This window comes from Mesoplodon densirostris, chromosome 14, assembly GCF_025265405.1.
Source record: "Mesoplodon densirostris isolate mMesDen1 chromosome 14, mMesDen1 primary haplotype, whole genome shotgun sequence".
NCBI classification, from domain to species: Eukaryota; Metazoa; Chordata; class Mammalia; order Artiodactyla; family Ziphiidae; genus Mesoplodon; species Mesoplodon densirostris.
In genome coordinates, this window is record NC_082674.1 from 45,721,566 (window position 1) to 45,733,012 (window position 11,447).

The following is an 11,447-nucleotide window of genomic DNA, read 5'->3' on the forward strand; positions in this document are numbered from 1 at the left end:
TTTTTTCTGCCAAGTCCTGAACTGAGAATTGTAGGCTCGCTTGCAGCAGATAATGCACCCGGCCTCAGGGGTCAGGGGCCCACTGACTGCTGCCACCACCTCTGTCTGGGTCACTGTCGGCACCGCCGGAACGGGGGACGTGGCAAGTGTGGCCGCAGTTCCCGGCCCGTTGGGGAAGCCTGCCTACCAGACTTTTCCATGCCTCTCTGTTCAGTTGATGACCTCAGGGTGTCAGACTGTTTTAAATTTTGCAAACCAATGGAACAAAAGCCATTCTGGTTCACCCTGATTACTTGAACGACACACTTGGGGGAACCACCCCAGGAGCTGTTGCCTGCCTCCAGGCTCCAGAAGTCCTTCAGCGTCTCTGTAGACAGAAACTCCGCTGTATGTCTCGTATGAATCTTCTGATTCAGTTTTCATTTTCCTATGACCTTTTGTGAAGCTCTCTAATAAAGAGTCGTTTAGGATGACATTTATCAGACCCCCAGCAGGGATTTGAAAATGTTTTAACAGAAATTCTATTCACCAAACCAAGTCCATATTACATCAAAGCCTTGTGAGATATTCACTTGCTCATTTGCCATATTTAGATGTTAGTGGAATCAGAAAACCTGTTTTGATATGTGTTCTCCATGAGTTAAGTCTAATTTGTCTTTTCATGATGCATGTCTTTTTTTCTTTTGTCAGGATAACATCATATAGCATCTTGTTTGTTTTTTCCTCATTTCTATGTACATATCTATCTACTTGCGACCGTAGATGGGTATATAGATAGATGCCAAGCTTCTTATGTTCTGGGAGTAGTATGCACCATTATTGTGTCTCTGCCTTAAAACACACCAAAATTGATTTTAGAAAAGAAACTACTGCTTCATCTTTGGTGATTAGGGAGCCCTGACATGTGTTTCTGGCTCCAAATGATATGTGTCATTGATCTATATGTATATATGTGACGTGTCCATATATATATGTTTAAATTTTGTATCATGAGGGCTAATACCCAATTTTATGCCTTTCGTATTCAGAAGACCAAAAACAAAACAAAGCCACATAAGCACACAGGAAAGAAAGGAGTGCTGTGATGCTTTTGGCATTTGTTCTCATGCCTATTTTTATCTAGATTTTTAAATTGTAGCTTGCCAGACAAATTTTTAATTGAAATTGGATTGTATCAGAAGAAGGAAAGCTCTTTTCATTCTTCTGAGTTACGGTGCAGAGACTCAAGTTAATGAACTTGAAAATAGTGTTGCTTCTTGCACTTAGAAAACCAATCAGGTGTTCCTTGTGCTACTAGTTGTCACGTTGCATTTATGTTCACCTCCTGACTGAAGTATCTCAGGTGTACGCAGCCACTAATCGCTAAAGAGAAGCAACGTGGGGTGGGGGTAGGGGTGTATCCACATGTACCCACTGTTTGGTCACAGCACTACGATTTGCTTTTGATGTTTGTCTCTAGTGGCGTGTTGTCTGTTGGCATGCTTAAGCACATGTCCATTAAAATTCATTTTGTTCCTTTTATTTTCCTTGTTTTCTTGGTTAGTGATTCATTTGCATAAACATTAATTATCTCTGCATACTGGTTTGGGGTTTTCTCTTTCCTTCTAACTCTAAAGAAAAAAATTTTTGCTGCAGAAATTCCCCCAGAAGGGGCTTCCCCTGGCTGTCACCTACCTTGAAGTTTGACCAAGTATGATAAATTTTAGCCTTTTTCCAGTAAACATTCCTCTATCCAGGTCACTGCTGTCACTAGCAGTTTTTGAGTCACACCTGCAGCACTAATTTTTTTTTGTTTAACCTGGTTTCTATAGACACTAACCCCATGTCTCCCTGGACTCATGCCTGGCACAGGCCTTCCAGACCGATCTCATACTTCCTCCCAACCAGAAGTTTCCTGAAATCTCACACTAGAACAGATGTGTCAGCCTTAAAATCCACTCACTTACTTTTGACTTAGGGGTTTTGTTTTTTTGGTTACTATTTCCCCTTTGTCTCTCCTTTAAAAGGGAAAGGCAAGAGAGATATTTAAGTGGCCTATTTCTTATAAGCACTGGTCGACAGGCCATCACTTGTAAGGCCAGGATAATCACCATGCATCTCCTCCCTATGCCATTCTACCCTAAGAATCCTTTTTCCACGTTGCTGTGTGGATAAAGAGTTCTAATCACAAACCCCCTTCAAGTGCATAGCCTCTAGTCTTACCTTAAACCCCACTACTGACAGTGATAGTTTGTATAGACAGAGTATAAACTTGACTCCCAGCCCACCACTTAGATAAGGCCCAACAGAGACATCCCAGTTCCTGAGAGTTGACATATCGGATGTTCAAGCGGTGGTGGCCAGTCTCCAATTGATCCCATTGAGGTTGTTGCTGCTAATTTTGCTGTCACCTGGTTCTGGGCAGCAGAGGTGGGGGACGTATCTAATGAGCGTGCCGTTGACACCTCCATGTTTGTCCGTGTACAAAGGGTGCAGGTTGTCTGTAATCCACTAAAGCGTCACCCACACCCAGCTTTAGTAACTCGCTAATCCCACACCCTGGGTGTATCAGCCAGGGGCCGCTTCAGTTCATGGTACACAGTTGATGGCACACAGGCTGAAAGCGATAATGAATGGAGACCCTACTGCATTTCCCAAGCCGAAAAGCCATGAGGGTTACAATATAAGTGAGCTTGGGAAGGAACAGCTCCCGAAGACGTCTCCAGCCTGAAGGGTCAGAGCCGCTGGAAGCCTGGCTGTCTGGGCTTTCTCGTCTCAGTGCAGCAAGGCACCGTGATCAACACGTGATGGGGAAGGCCCTGGTTCTGTCTTTGTTTGGGGGTAAATAGCCGTGTGGTGTTGAGTGACTGTGATTGGCTTTTCCAGCTCCTTTAACACAAACTACAACCCACTCACGATACAACTTCGGCAGATGTGGTTAAATTGATGTTCGTTGACTTGCCTCATTTCCTTCCAGCTCTTAAGTTCCAAAGTCTAACGGGGATGGTAGATGTGAAATGCATGATTGCCGTCCTAATTTCTGCATGTGTTTATGACGATGTGTCGAGGGGCGGTGGGAGGAGAGCCGGAGAGCATTTTCAGAAACCAAAGGTCTTTCTTGTCTGACTTTGGGGGAATGCCGTGTAGTTCTGATAGAGTTGTCTATCCACCTGTTTGTGAATGCCCTTTCGCTTCAACTTCCAGCCCTTCTGGTGGCGTCCTTGGTTGTAAGGTGGCTGCTGTATAACGTCCACACTCTCATATTTAATATGTGTGATTGTTAACTGTTGTCCTTTTGTTTTAAAGTAACCATAAGAGGAAATGATCTGAGTTCTATTAGAGAAAATGGATCGATCAGAGGAACAGAGTGCAGTAAAACTCATCCTGGCATTTCGCTTTTCTCATTTCCCCGTAAACGGGCGGGTATTAATCCATTCCCACCTTCTAATGTCCTTGGTGTCCAGCTGGCTTTGTGGGATGTGCAATGGTTTTACTGTACTGCCTCGATCTGTGCCAGGCATTTATACACAGCCACGTGTGCGAGTCAGAGCGTATGTGGTCACCCCGGGGGCTCACGGGGTTAGCTGAACGGCCTCTCCGCTGTCCCTAGATGGCAGAAACGGTGGACACGAGCGAAATGGTCAATGGCGCTGCAGAACAGAGGACAAGCTCGAAGGAGTCCAGCCCCATCCCCTCTCCCACCTCCGAGCGCAAAGCCAAGACTGCCCTCCCGGCCCAGAGTGCTGCCACCTTGCCGGCCAGGACCCAGGAGACGCCTTTGGCCCAGATGGAAGGCTTCCTGAATCGGAAGCACGAGTGGGAGGCCCACAATAAGAAGGCCTCGAGCAGGTAACAGCACAGAGGCTGAGGCAGTCCCAGGGGAGGTCAGCCCATTAAGAGGTGGAGGTGGGCCACTCTGGATCGAGAGGGGAGCGTGTGTTTATGTGGTTGATTTGTTCTGTAGCTTCCCGGGCATTACATCCTTCTCGGGACTTAGGTTGGGAAGTGGGAGTAGAGTGCTTTTTTATTCACCAAGAGAAGGAAGAGTTACGTGTGTGGGGGAACAGCAAGAAGAGGCCTTAGTAGTACCTCCTGAGAAGGAATATTGCTAGGTTGAGGTGGGGGAGTCTTCCCTAGAGTGAAGTGATTTCACTGTTGTTTCCCTCCTGTGGGATGTTTTAAGACATTCACCATTTCCCCTACCTTATCTCCATATCAGTCTTTATATTCGTTATCTCCCAGTAGCCCTACTTGTATTATCTCCATTTTACAAATGGAGAAACTGAGGCTCTGGGAGGTTAAGAAAGCTCACTCTGTGTAGCTTCCTAGTAAATGGCACAGCTAGGGTAAAACTCATCTGACTCCATAGCCTGTGTGCTTAACCAGTAAACTAAACTGCCTGGGACCACCATGTACAGTTGTACAGGTTGTACACTGTACAAGGGAATCCCATCTAAGAGCTGCCATCCACATTGGGGACATTACAGATTTATTTGTTAATACAGGCAGGTGGCAGTAAAGTGTCTTGTTCTAATAAAAGCAGTATATTAGGAGAGTTTGCTGTACCCTGGGGGAAAGGCTACCTCTTTCTATTTCAGCCAGTGTACCGTAAGTGCTAGTGGCCCTGGGTCTGCCTCCCCCTCCCTGTCACGTCGCCAGGCCACTTTATTACAGAATGAAGCTGAGGTGGAAGAGCTGCTTAAGGACAGGCATGTTTCCAGTAAGGAGCTTGGCCTGTACCCTGTTACCACAAGAGTGTACCAAACACCAGCAAAAGTCTTTCCCGTCAGAGCCAAGAGTACCTTTATGTAATGAAAGAGGGCACTGTGGTTTTCTTCAAACTCCAAGTGAGAAGTGGCCCTCAAAAACCTGCCACTAGCAGTACGTGTCTTGGGAGGCCACAGAGGAATTTTGTTCCATTGCGTCTTTTTAGCAGGATTTAGGAAGGGCTTTTTTAACGGGATCATGCCGTGTTGTGTGAGGATCATTTTCGTGTTAATCAGACCCTTAGTTCTTGAAGGGAGTGTGGAGCAGAAACTTGAAGCTCCTTTCTTTACTGCTCAGGTCCTGGCACAATGTTTACTGTGTCATAAATAACCAAGAAATGGGTTTCTACAAAGATGCAAAGACAGCTGCTTCCGGAATTCCCTACCACAGCGAGGTCCCTGTGAGTTTGAAAGAAGCCATCTGTGAAGTGGCCCTTGATTACAAAAAGAAGAAACACGTGTTCAAGCTAAGGTGAGCTTGGCCAGAGAGTGGGTGTGTGTTTATTTTCACTCTGGGGGTTGGTTCTCTTAGATAGATGCTGTGATCAGTTGATTCCTCTCCTCTGCCGTTTAAAAAATCACCAACAAAGTGACAAACTGGACAGGCACACGTCTTGGTTAGGATCTCTGGGCTCTGTGGCCGGTTAACGGCACAACTGAACATGGAAGAAAAGGAGCTTTCCTTTTTATAAGCTGGAACTTAGTGTTTCCTGAGACAAGGTGAGCTAGTCACATTTCACATTTTAAGGGGAGCTTAGAAAAATAGTTTCCCCATCTTTGCAGCTAATCCAGACCCAGGAGATGCTGTTCTTTGCTCATGACTTATCTGGAGATGGGTCAAGTGAGTCATCCCGGAGCCAGGTGGAGACAAACAGGAAGGGGCGGGAGGGGCCCTGTGCTCCCCTGACTCACCCGGCGGATGTTCCAGATGCCTCTGGAACCATTCAGTTCCAAATGTCTCTACCCTGTACAGCACATACGACTCCAAACAGTGGATCCAAGCTCTGAAGTTCTGCTTGTACTTGGAAATGGGCAGAAAAACTTGTTTTTCTTTTAAAAGCCTGAAAAGTAAACATGTTAATGGTTAGGACGATACTTAGTCTGATACTAACTTGATCTGGTGCTTTGGGATTTGAAAAGCAAACTTTGGTCCTCAGTTACACGTGGGTCTCATGCCAGCTGGACGAGGCCAAGGACCGCAAATGAGAGCAGTTCAAATGGGGTGATTCCTTGAGCCCTGGACGGGCACTAGAGGCAGGCCCCAGGGACCTGGGACGCTTTACACGCTGTAAGACCAGGCGCGGCCAGCCTGGCACCCACCCTGGCTGCACGCCCACTTTGTACTTCCTTGATGCAGCTTCAGAGCAACGGGATATCGGCAGAGGGCATTTACCTCCTCTGCACGGGGAACACCCGCTTCCTCTTGACGCAGCAGAGAAGGAGGGGCCCTCCCAGCCAGCATCCTCTCAGTGTCACAGTGATAGCCCGGCCAGGGCAGTTTCTTTTGTTCTGAGAGGTGTATAGGAAGAGAAGTCTAGGAGAACTTTTCTGGGTGTTAGTTCAGAAAGCCTGGTATTTGTTAATGTGGGGGATGTAAGTCCAGTGGCAGAATTTCAGGAGGGCCCGTGGGTTTTAAAGAGCTTTCTTCTGTGTTCAGTTTAGAGCAGTGATCGGTCATCCCAGTGGTCTTTGCCACACAGATCCAGGTGTTGACATGTTCGGGGCTTTTTGGATCCTTCCAGTGATTTGAAACACCGATGTTACCTGTGCATATTGGCCCAATTATATGGCTTCTTGATGCCCTGGGGCGCGGCTGCTGGGCCCGTGCAGGCCCCCGGCACGGTGGGCGACGTGTGCAAAGTTCCCACGGGCATTTCTGGTGTGATTCCTGCGGCCTGCTTGTATCCCACATGAGAGTTGGGGGATTTTTTTTTTTTCCTTAAGTTATATTGTGACTGAGTTTCTTCCTTCAAATTACAGACTAAATGACGGCAATGAGTACCTCTTCCAAGCCAAAGACGATGTAAGTTTCTAAGTTTCATTTTTTCAAATACTTAGAAGTTTGCAATTGTTGGTGGCCCGATGAGCTTTATGTATGATGTTCTTCACATAAGTAATGATCCAGTGGTGGCTTCTGTCCTCTGGCCTCCACGGTCATGAACGCTGGCAGGTGTTCAGTTCTCCTGTATCTCTCAGAGGCAGTGAATGTCATCTTGCTGTCCTCCCGCCGTGGCAGGAGACCTAGTGCAGGGTCCCTTGAAGTCCGCAGAGGAGAACTGTGGGTGAAGCACAGGGAGCAGGTCCCAGAACTGGGTGTGGATCCTGCAGCCCAGTCAGGAGCCTCCCTGTTGCACCCACTGAGCCCCACTGCCTTTAACCAACCACTGCCTGGCTGTGCTTCTCCTTGAGAGGAGAGAGGGTCGGCCGATGGGAAAACAACACGTATGCAGGGCTTTAAATTCGAAAAAAGCAACTTCTGTTAAATTTATACAATGTTATGCATCAAATGTATTTCAGTTTAAAAAAGGAAAAGAAAAAGCACCTTCTAGGGTGGGACCTGACACCCTACTGTAGACAAGTCTTTCCAGCTCGTCCACATTTGTAGGGCCACATACTAGAGTGGGGACCTTCAGGTACCGTAAACCGAATTCTGGTGAGCGTTCAATCATGTTCACTACTGTCCTGACAAAGCCGAGGTTCGTTTGGGAACCGCTTTCCCTTCTCAGGCAGACACACACCATTCCCAAGCCTTGCAGCCCACAGAGGTTCACACGGTCACCCAGGTGGACCGAGAGCACCTCGTGCCCGTCCCTCTTAGTTGGGTCTCACCTGTGTCCCCTCCTTCATCCAGGAGGAAATGAACACATGGATCCAGGCCATCTCATCTGCCATCTCCTCCGATAAACACGAGGTGTCCGCCAGCGCCCAGGGCACGCCAGCATCCAGCCGGGCTCAGACCTTGCCCACCAGCGTTGTTACCATCACCAGCGAGTCCAGTCCCGGCAAACGGGAGAAGGACAGAGAGAAAGACAAAGAAAAGAGGTTCAGCCTTTTTGGCAAAAAGAAGTGAACTCCTTTCCGTCACCTCCTGCCCTTGTCTTAACCTTTTCAGTGAAATTCCAGCATGCAGGCTCAGAACCAACACGTTACTCTCTGTGCCTAAATGTTCCTCAATGTGGTTGATTCTTTTCTTTTAATTTATAGAGCATTTCTCGGGGTGGGGGGATGGGGAAAATACACCTAAACACTTTATCTCCAAGTTACAAAAAAGCTTGAGGTGCAGAGGGAAGACCAGATTTTTTTTAACGAAATTATATAGATTAGATCTCAATATTTAAACTGTTCCTCAATTTTGTGAGGCTGTGTTGGAAATAACCCGCCTCTAGTGCTGTTGGTATGCAAGGCAGCGGTGCTTAAACAGTACTTCCTGTGCTCACCACAGACAAAATGTACCAACTTCCCAACACCATTCTCTTCCATTTACTTCCAGTGGTTACCTTGAGTCTTGACTATTAGAAAGTGCCCACGATGGGTCTAACCTGGAATAAACAGATTGTGTATTATGATCTCGCTGCAGCCACAGTGCAGCTCCATTGTTAACTCTGCAGACCAAACCGTTTGTATCTGGCATCACTTACTAACACACGACATGCGGCTCTTCTGCATCAGCCTGGACGACGGTTAAGAATGTCGGGATCCAAGAAGGATTAGAAAACTGATACTGTTTTAAATAATCTGTAATTTCAATTTCAATTTTTTTTTTGCTGAAATACATTATATTGTATGTTTGAGATAATTCTAGTACAAAGTATAATAAAACTAGATGTATAATAAACCCTTTAAATCATTGGTAAGTGTACAAGTGGACCTGAAGCATTTACTGGACAAAGTCCTGTTACCCTAATGGTTACTTGCTTGTGCGTTGCCACACTGTGTTATAATTTGCTTCATTACCTTGCTATTTGATACATAGTGTGCATTTCTCCGTCACTGTAACGATTGTAATGACAAATTTTCATCTTACTGCACAATCAAAATGGCATTGATAGGAATGAACTCCAGAGGCTGGGCCTGAGCAGGGAGGTGGACACTCAGGCCCAGTGCTCAGTTGTTATGACCTGTACCTCTCGACTTTTGCCCTATCTGTTAAATATATGCTATGTCATTAAATGCTTTTAAATCTAGCACGGTGGGTAATTGTTGTTTTTCCTCTCCTTGCGTGCACACCATGTAGGGAATGTGCAAAGTGAGAAATAGCAAATGGGAAACATTAGACCGTCCATCTGGGTTCCTATTTCGCATTCTTGTGCATGTCTGGTACCCCAGCTTTGAAAGTTACAATAAGCGGCGTAATAAATATGGAATGTTTTGCAGCTCTACATCCAGATTTTATCTTCTATGTATGAAAAAGTTATCAGAGAGCTCGCTAAACCTGAGCTCTGAGGCAAGGGTTAGAAAACATTTTCAGTAAATGGCCAGAGATAAGTAAATGTTTTAGGCTCTGTAGGCCGTATTCTCTCTGTTGAAACTCTGCCACTGTGTAATACAGAGCCAGCCATTGATGATGTGTAACCAGTGGGCGCGGCTGTGTTCCGGTAAAACCTTATGTGTGGACACAGATTTGAATTTCGTATAATTTTCATGTGCCATAGCATATTCTTTTTTGATTTTTTAAAAACATTTAAAATGTAAAATCTATTTTACACAGATTGTACAAAAACAGATGACAGGCCAGGTGTGGCCCGTGGGCCAGTTTGCTGGTGCCAGCGTAGGATCGTGGGTTAGATAACGTGTGTTGTACTTGTCCTAGTTTATCTGTGTGTATCAACTCCGTACCACTTGCATGTTTTCTTACATAAAGTAGCAATGGGTGCTAGTATTATAGACTTTTCAGTAGTTTATTCCCCAGAGGACATGCCTACCATGACATCAGTCCTGGGCCTCACAGCTGACTAGCATCAGGGCTTTCTGTTGCCCTCAGGTGAACTGAGACCTCACTGTTTATTCCCCCTACCCCCACCTGCACCCCCCCAAGCACCCAAGGCCATTTATCTCACCGTGACGCTCCCTTGCCCTCACCTTACCCAGGATTGGAATCAAATTGTTCAATTCTCAACAGGTGAACCTCTGACCAAAATGTTTACTTAAGAAAAAGCATCTTAGAAAATAATCATGATTAAACTACAATGAGGTATCACCTCACACCAGTCAGAATGGCCATCATCAAAAAATCTACAAACAGTAAATGCTGGAGAGGGTGTGGAGAAAAGGGAGCCCTCTTGCACTGTTGGTGGAAATGTAAATTGATGCCGCCACTATGGAGAACAGTATGGAGGTTCCTTAAAAAAACTGAAAATAGAACTACTGTATGACGCAGCAATCCCACTACTGGGCATATACCCTGAGAAAACCATAATTCAAAAAGAGTCATGTACCACAAAGTTCATTGCAGCTCTATTTACTTACAATAGCCAGGACATGGAAGCAACCTAAGTGTCCATCGACAGATGAATGGATCAAGAAGATGTGGCACATATATACAATGGAATATTACTCAGCCATAAAAAGAAACAAAATTGAGTTATTTGTAGTGAGGTGTAGTAAGTCAGAAAGTGAAAAACAAATACCATATGCTAACACATATATACAGAATCACACACACACAAAAAAGGTTCTGAAGAACCTAGGGCCAGGACAGGGATAAAGATGCAGACATAGAGAATGGACTTGAGGACACGGGGAGGGGGAAGGGTAAGCTGGGACGAAGTGAGAGAGTGGCATGGACATACATACGCTATTAAATGTAAAATAGCTAGCTAGTGGGAAGCAGCCACATAGCACTGGGAGATTAGCTCCGTGCTTTGTGTCCACCTAGATGGGTGGGATAGGGAGGTTGGGAGGGAGATGCAAGAGGGAGGAGATATGGGGATATATGTATACGTATAGCTGATTCAGTTTGTTATAAAGCAGAAACTAGCACACCATTGTAAAGCAATTATACTCCAATAAAGATGTTAAAAAAATAATAATCATGATTGATTACAGCCTACCTGACAAAGCCAGGGCAGGTGGCAGGCAGGCCATGCTCAAAAGGAAACTAACCAGCAATCCCAGATTCCCATAGAAAGTAGATGTGGATGGAACATTTTGCATGTAATTCCAGAGGCTTGCAGACCCCCGATACCTGGTTTTGGTGGTACATGCTCTCCTCACTGCCCTTGCTGAGGATGCCTGAGGCCTGAAAGTGGAAGATGACGGGCAGCAGGGGAAGCAGCCGCTGAAGAACGGCTTCGGTGGGTCATCAGGAGCTGATGTCAGCACATGTGATTAGAAAATCCGAATGAAGACAAGTTCACAGGGGGAAGTTACAGGCCATATGAGATCGTGATCTTCAATCCTGTCAAGGTAAATAATGGAATTCTGTAAAAATCATGCACTGCTTAACATTTTGAGAATTGTGCACGTTTATTTTTGTTGCTGTAGTGTACTATTTTACCTGAATTTTTAGTGGTACAGGATGGGTAATAAAACCGGTCTTTCTGTGTATGCATCTGAGAAGTGAGAAGCAGTAAATTAAGACTTTCGGGACACAAAGGAGGCATTCTTGATTGATTAAAGGCCACTTTTGTCACATTTGAATGTCTCTAAAGTTGGAATGCATCTTCATTTCCCAAGCCTCAGCGTTGTGTTTTCTTGGCGGTA

At 45.7% G+C, this 11,447-nt stretch overlaps 1 protein-coding gene across 6 annotated transcripts in view; it reads left to right on the plus strand.

Moving 5' to 3' along the window:
• Window positions 1-8,929, plus strand: part of SPTBN1 (spectrin beta, non-erythrocytic 1) — a 197,536-nt gene extending 188,607 nt beyond the window's left edge. For all 6 annotated transcript variants that reach the window (XM_060117307.1, XM_060117312.1, XM_060117310.1 and 3 more), the window contains 4 exons: window positions 3,590-3,828; window positions 5,044-5,217; window positions 6,726-6,768; window positions 7,597-8,929. In XM_060117307.1, the coding sequence (XP_059973290.1) occupies window positions 3,590-3,828; window positions 5,044-5,217; window positions 6,726-6,768; window positions 7,597-7,815 (675 nt within the window). In that variant the 3' untranslated portion in view covers window positions 7,816-8,929. The remainder of the gene's footprint in view (window positions 1-3,589; window positions 3,829-5,043; window positions 5,218-6,725; window positions 6,769-7,596) is intronic.
• The last annotated feature ends 2,518 nt before the right edge of the window (window positions 8,930-11,447 follow it).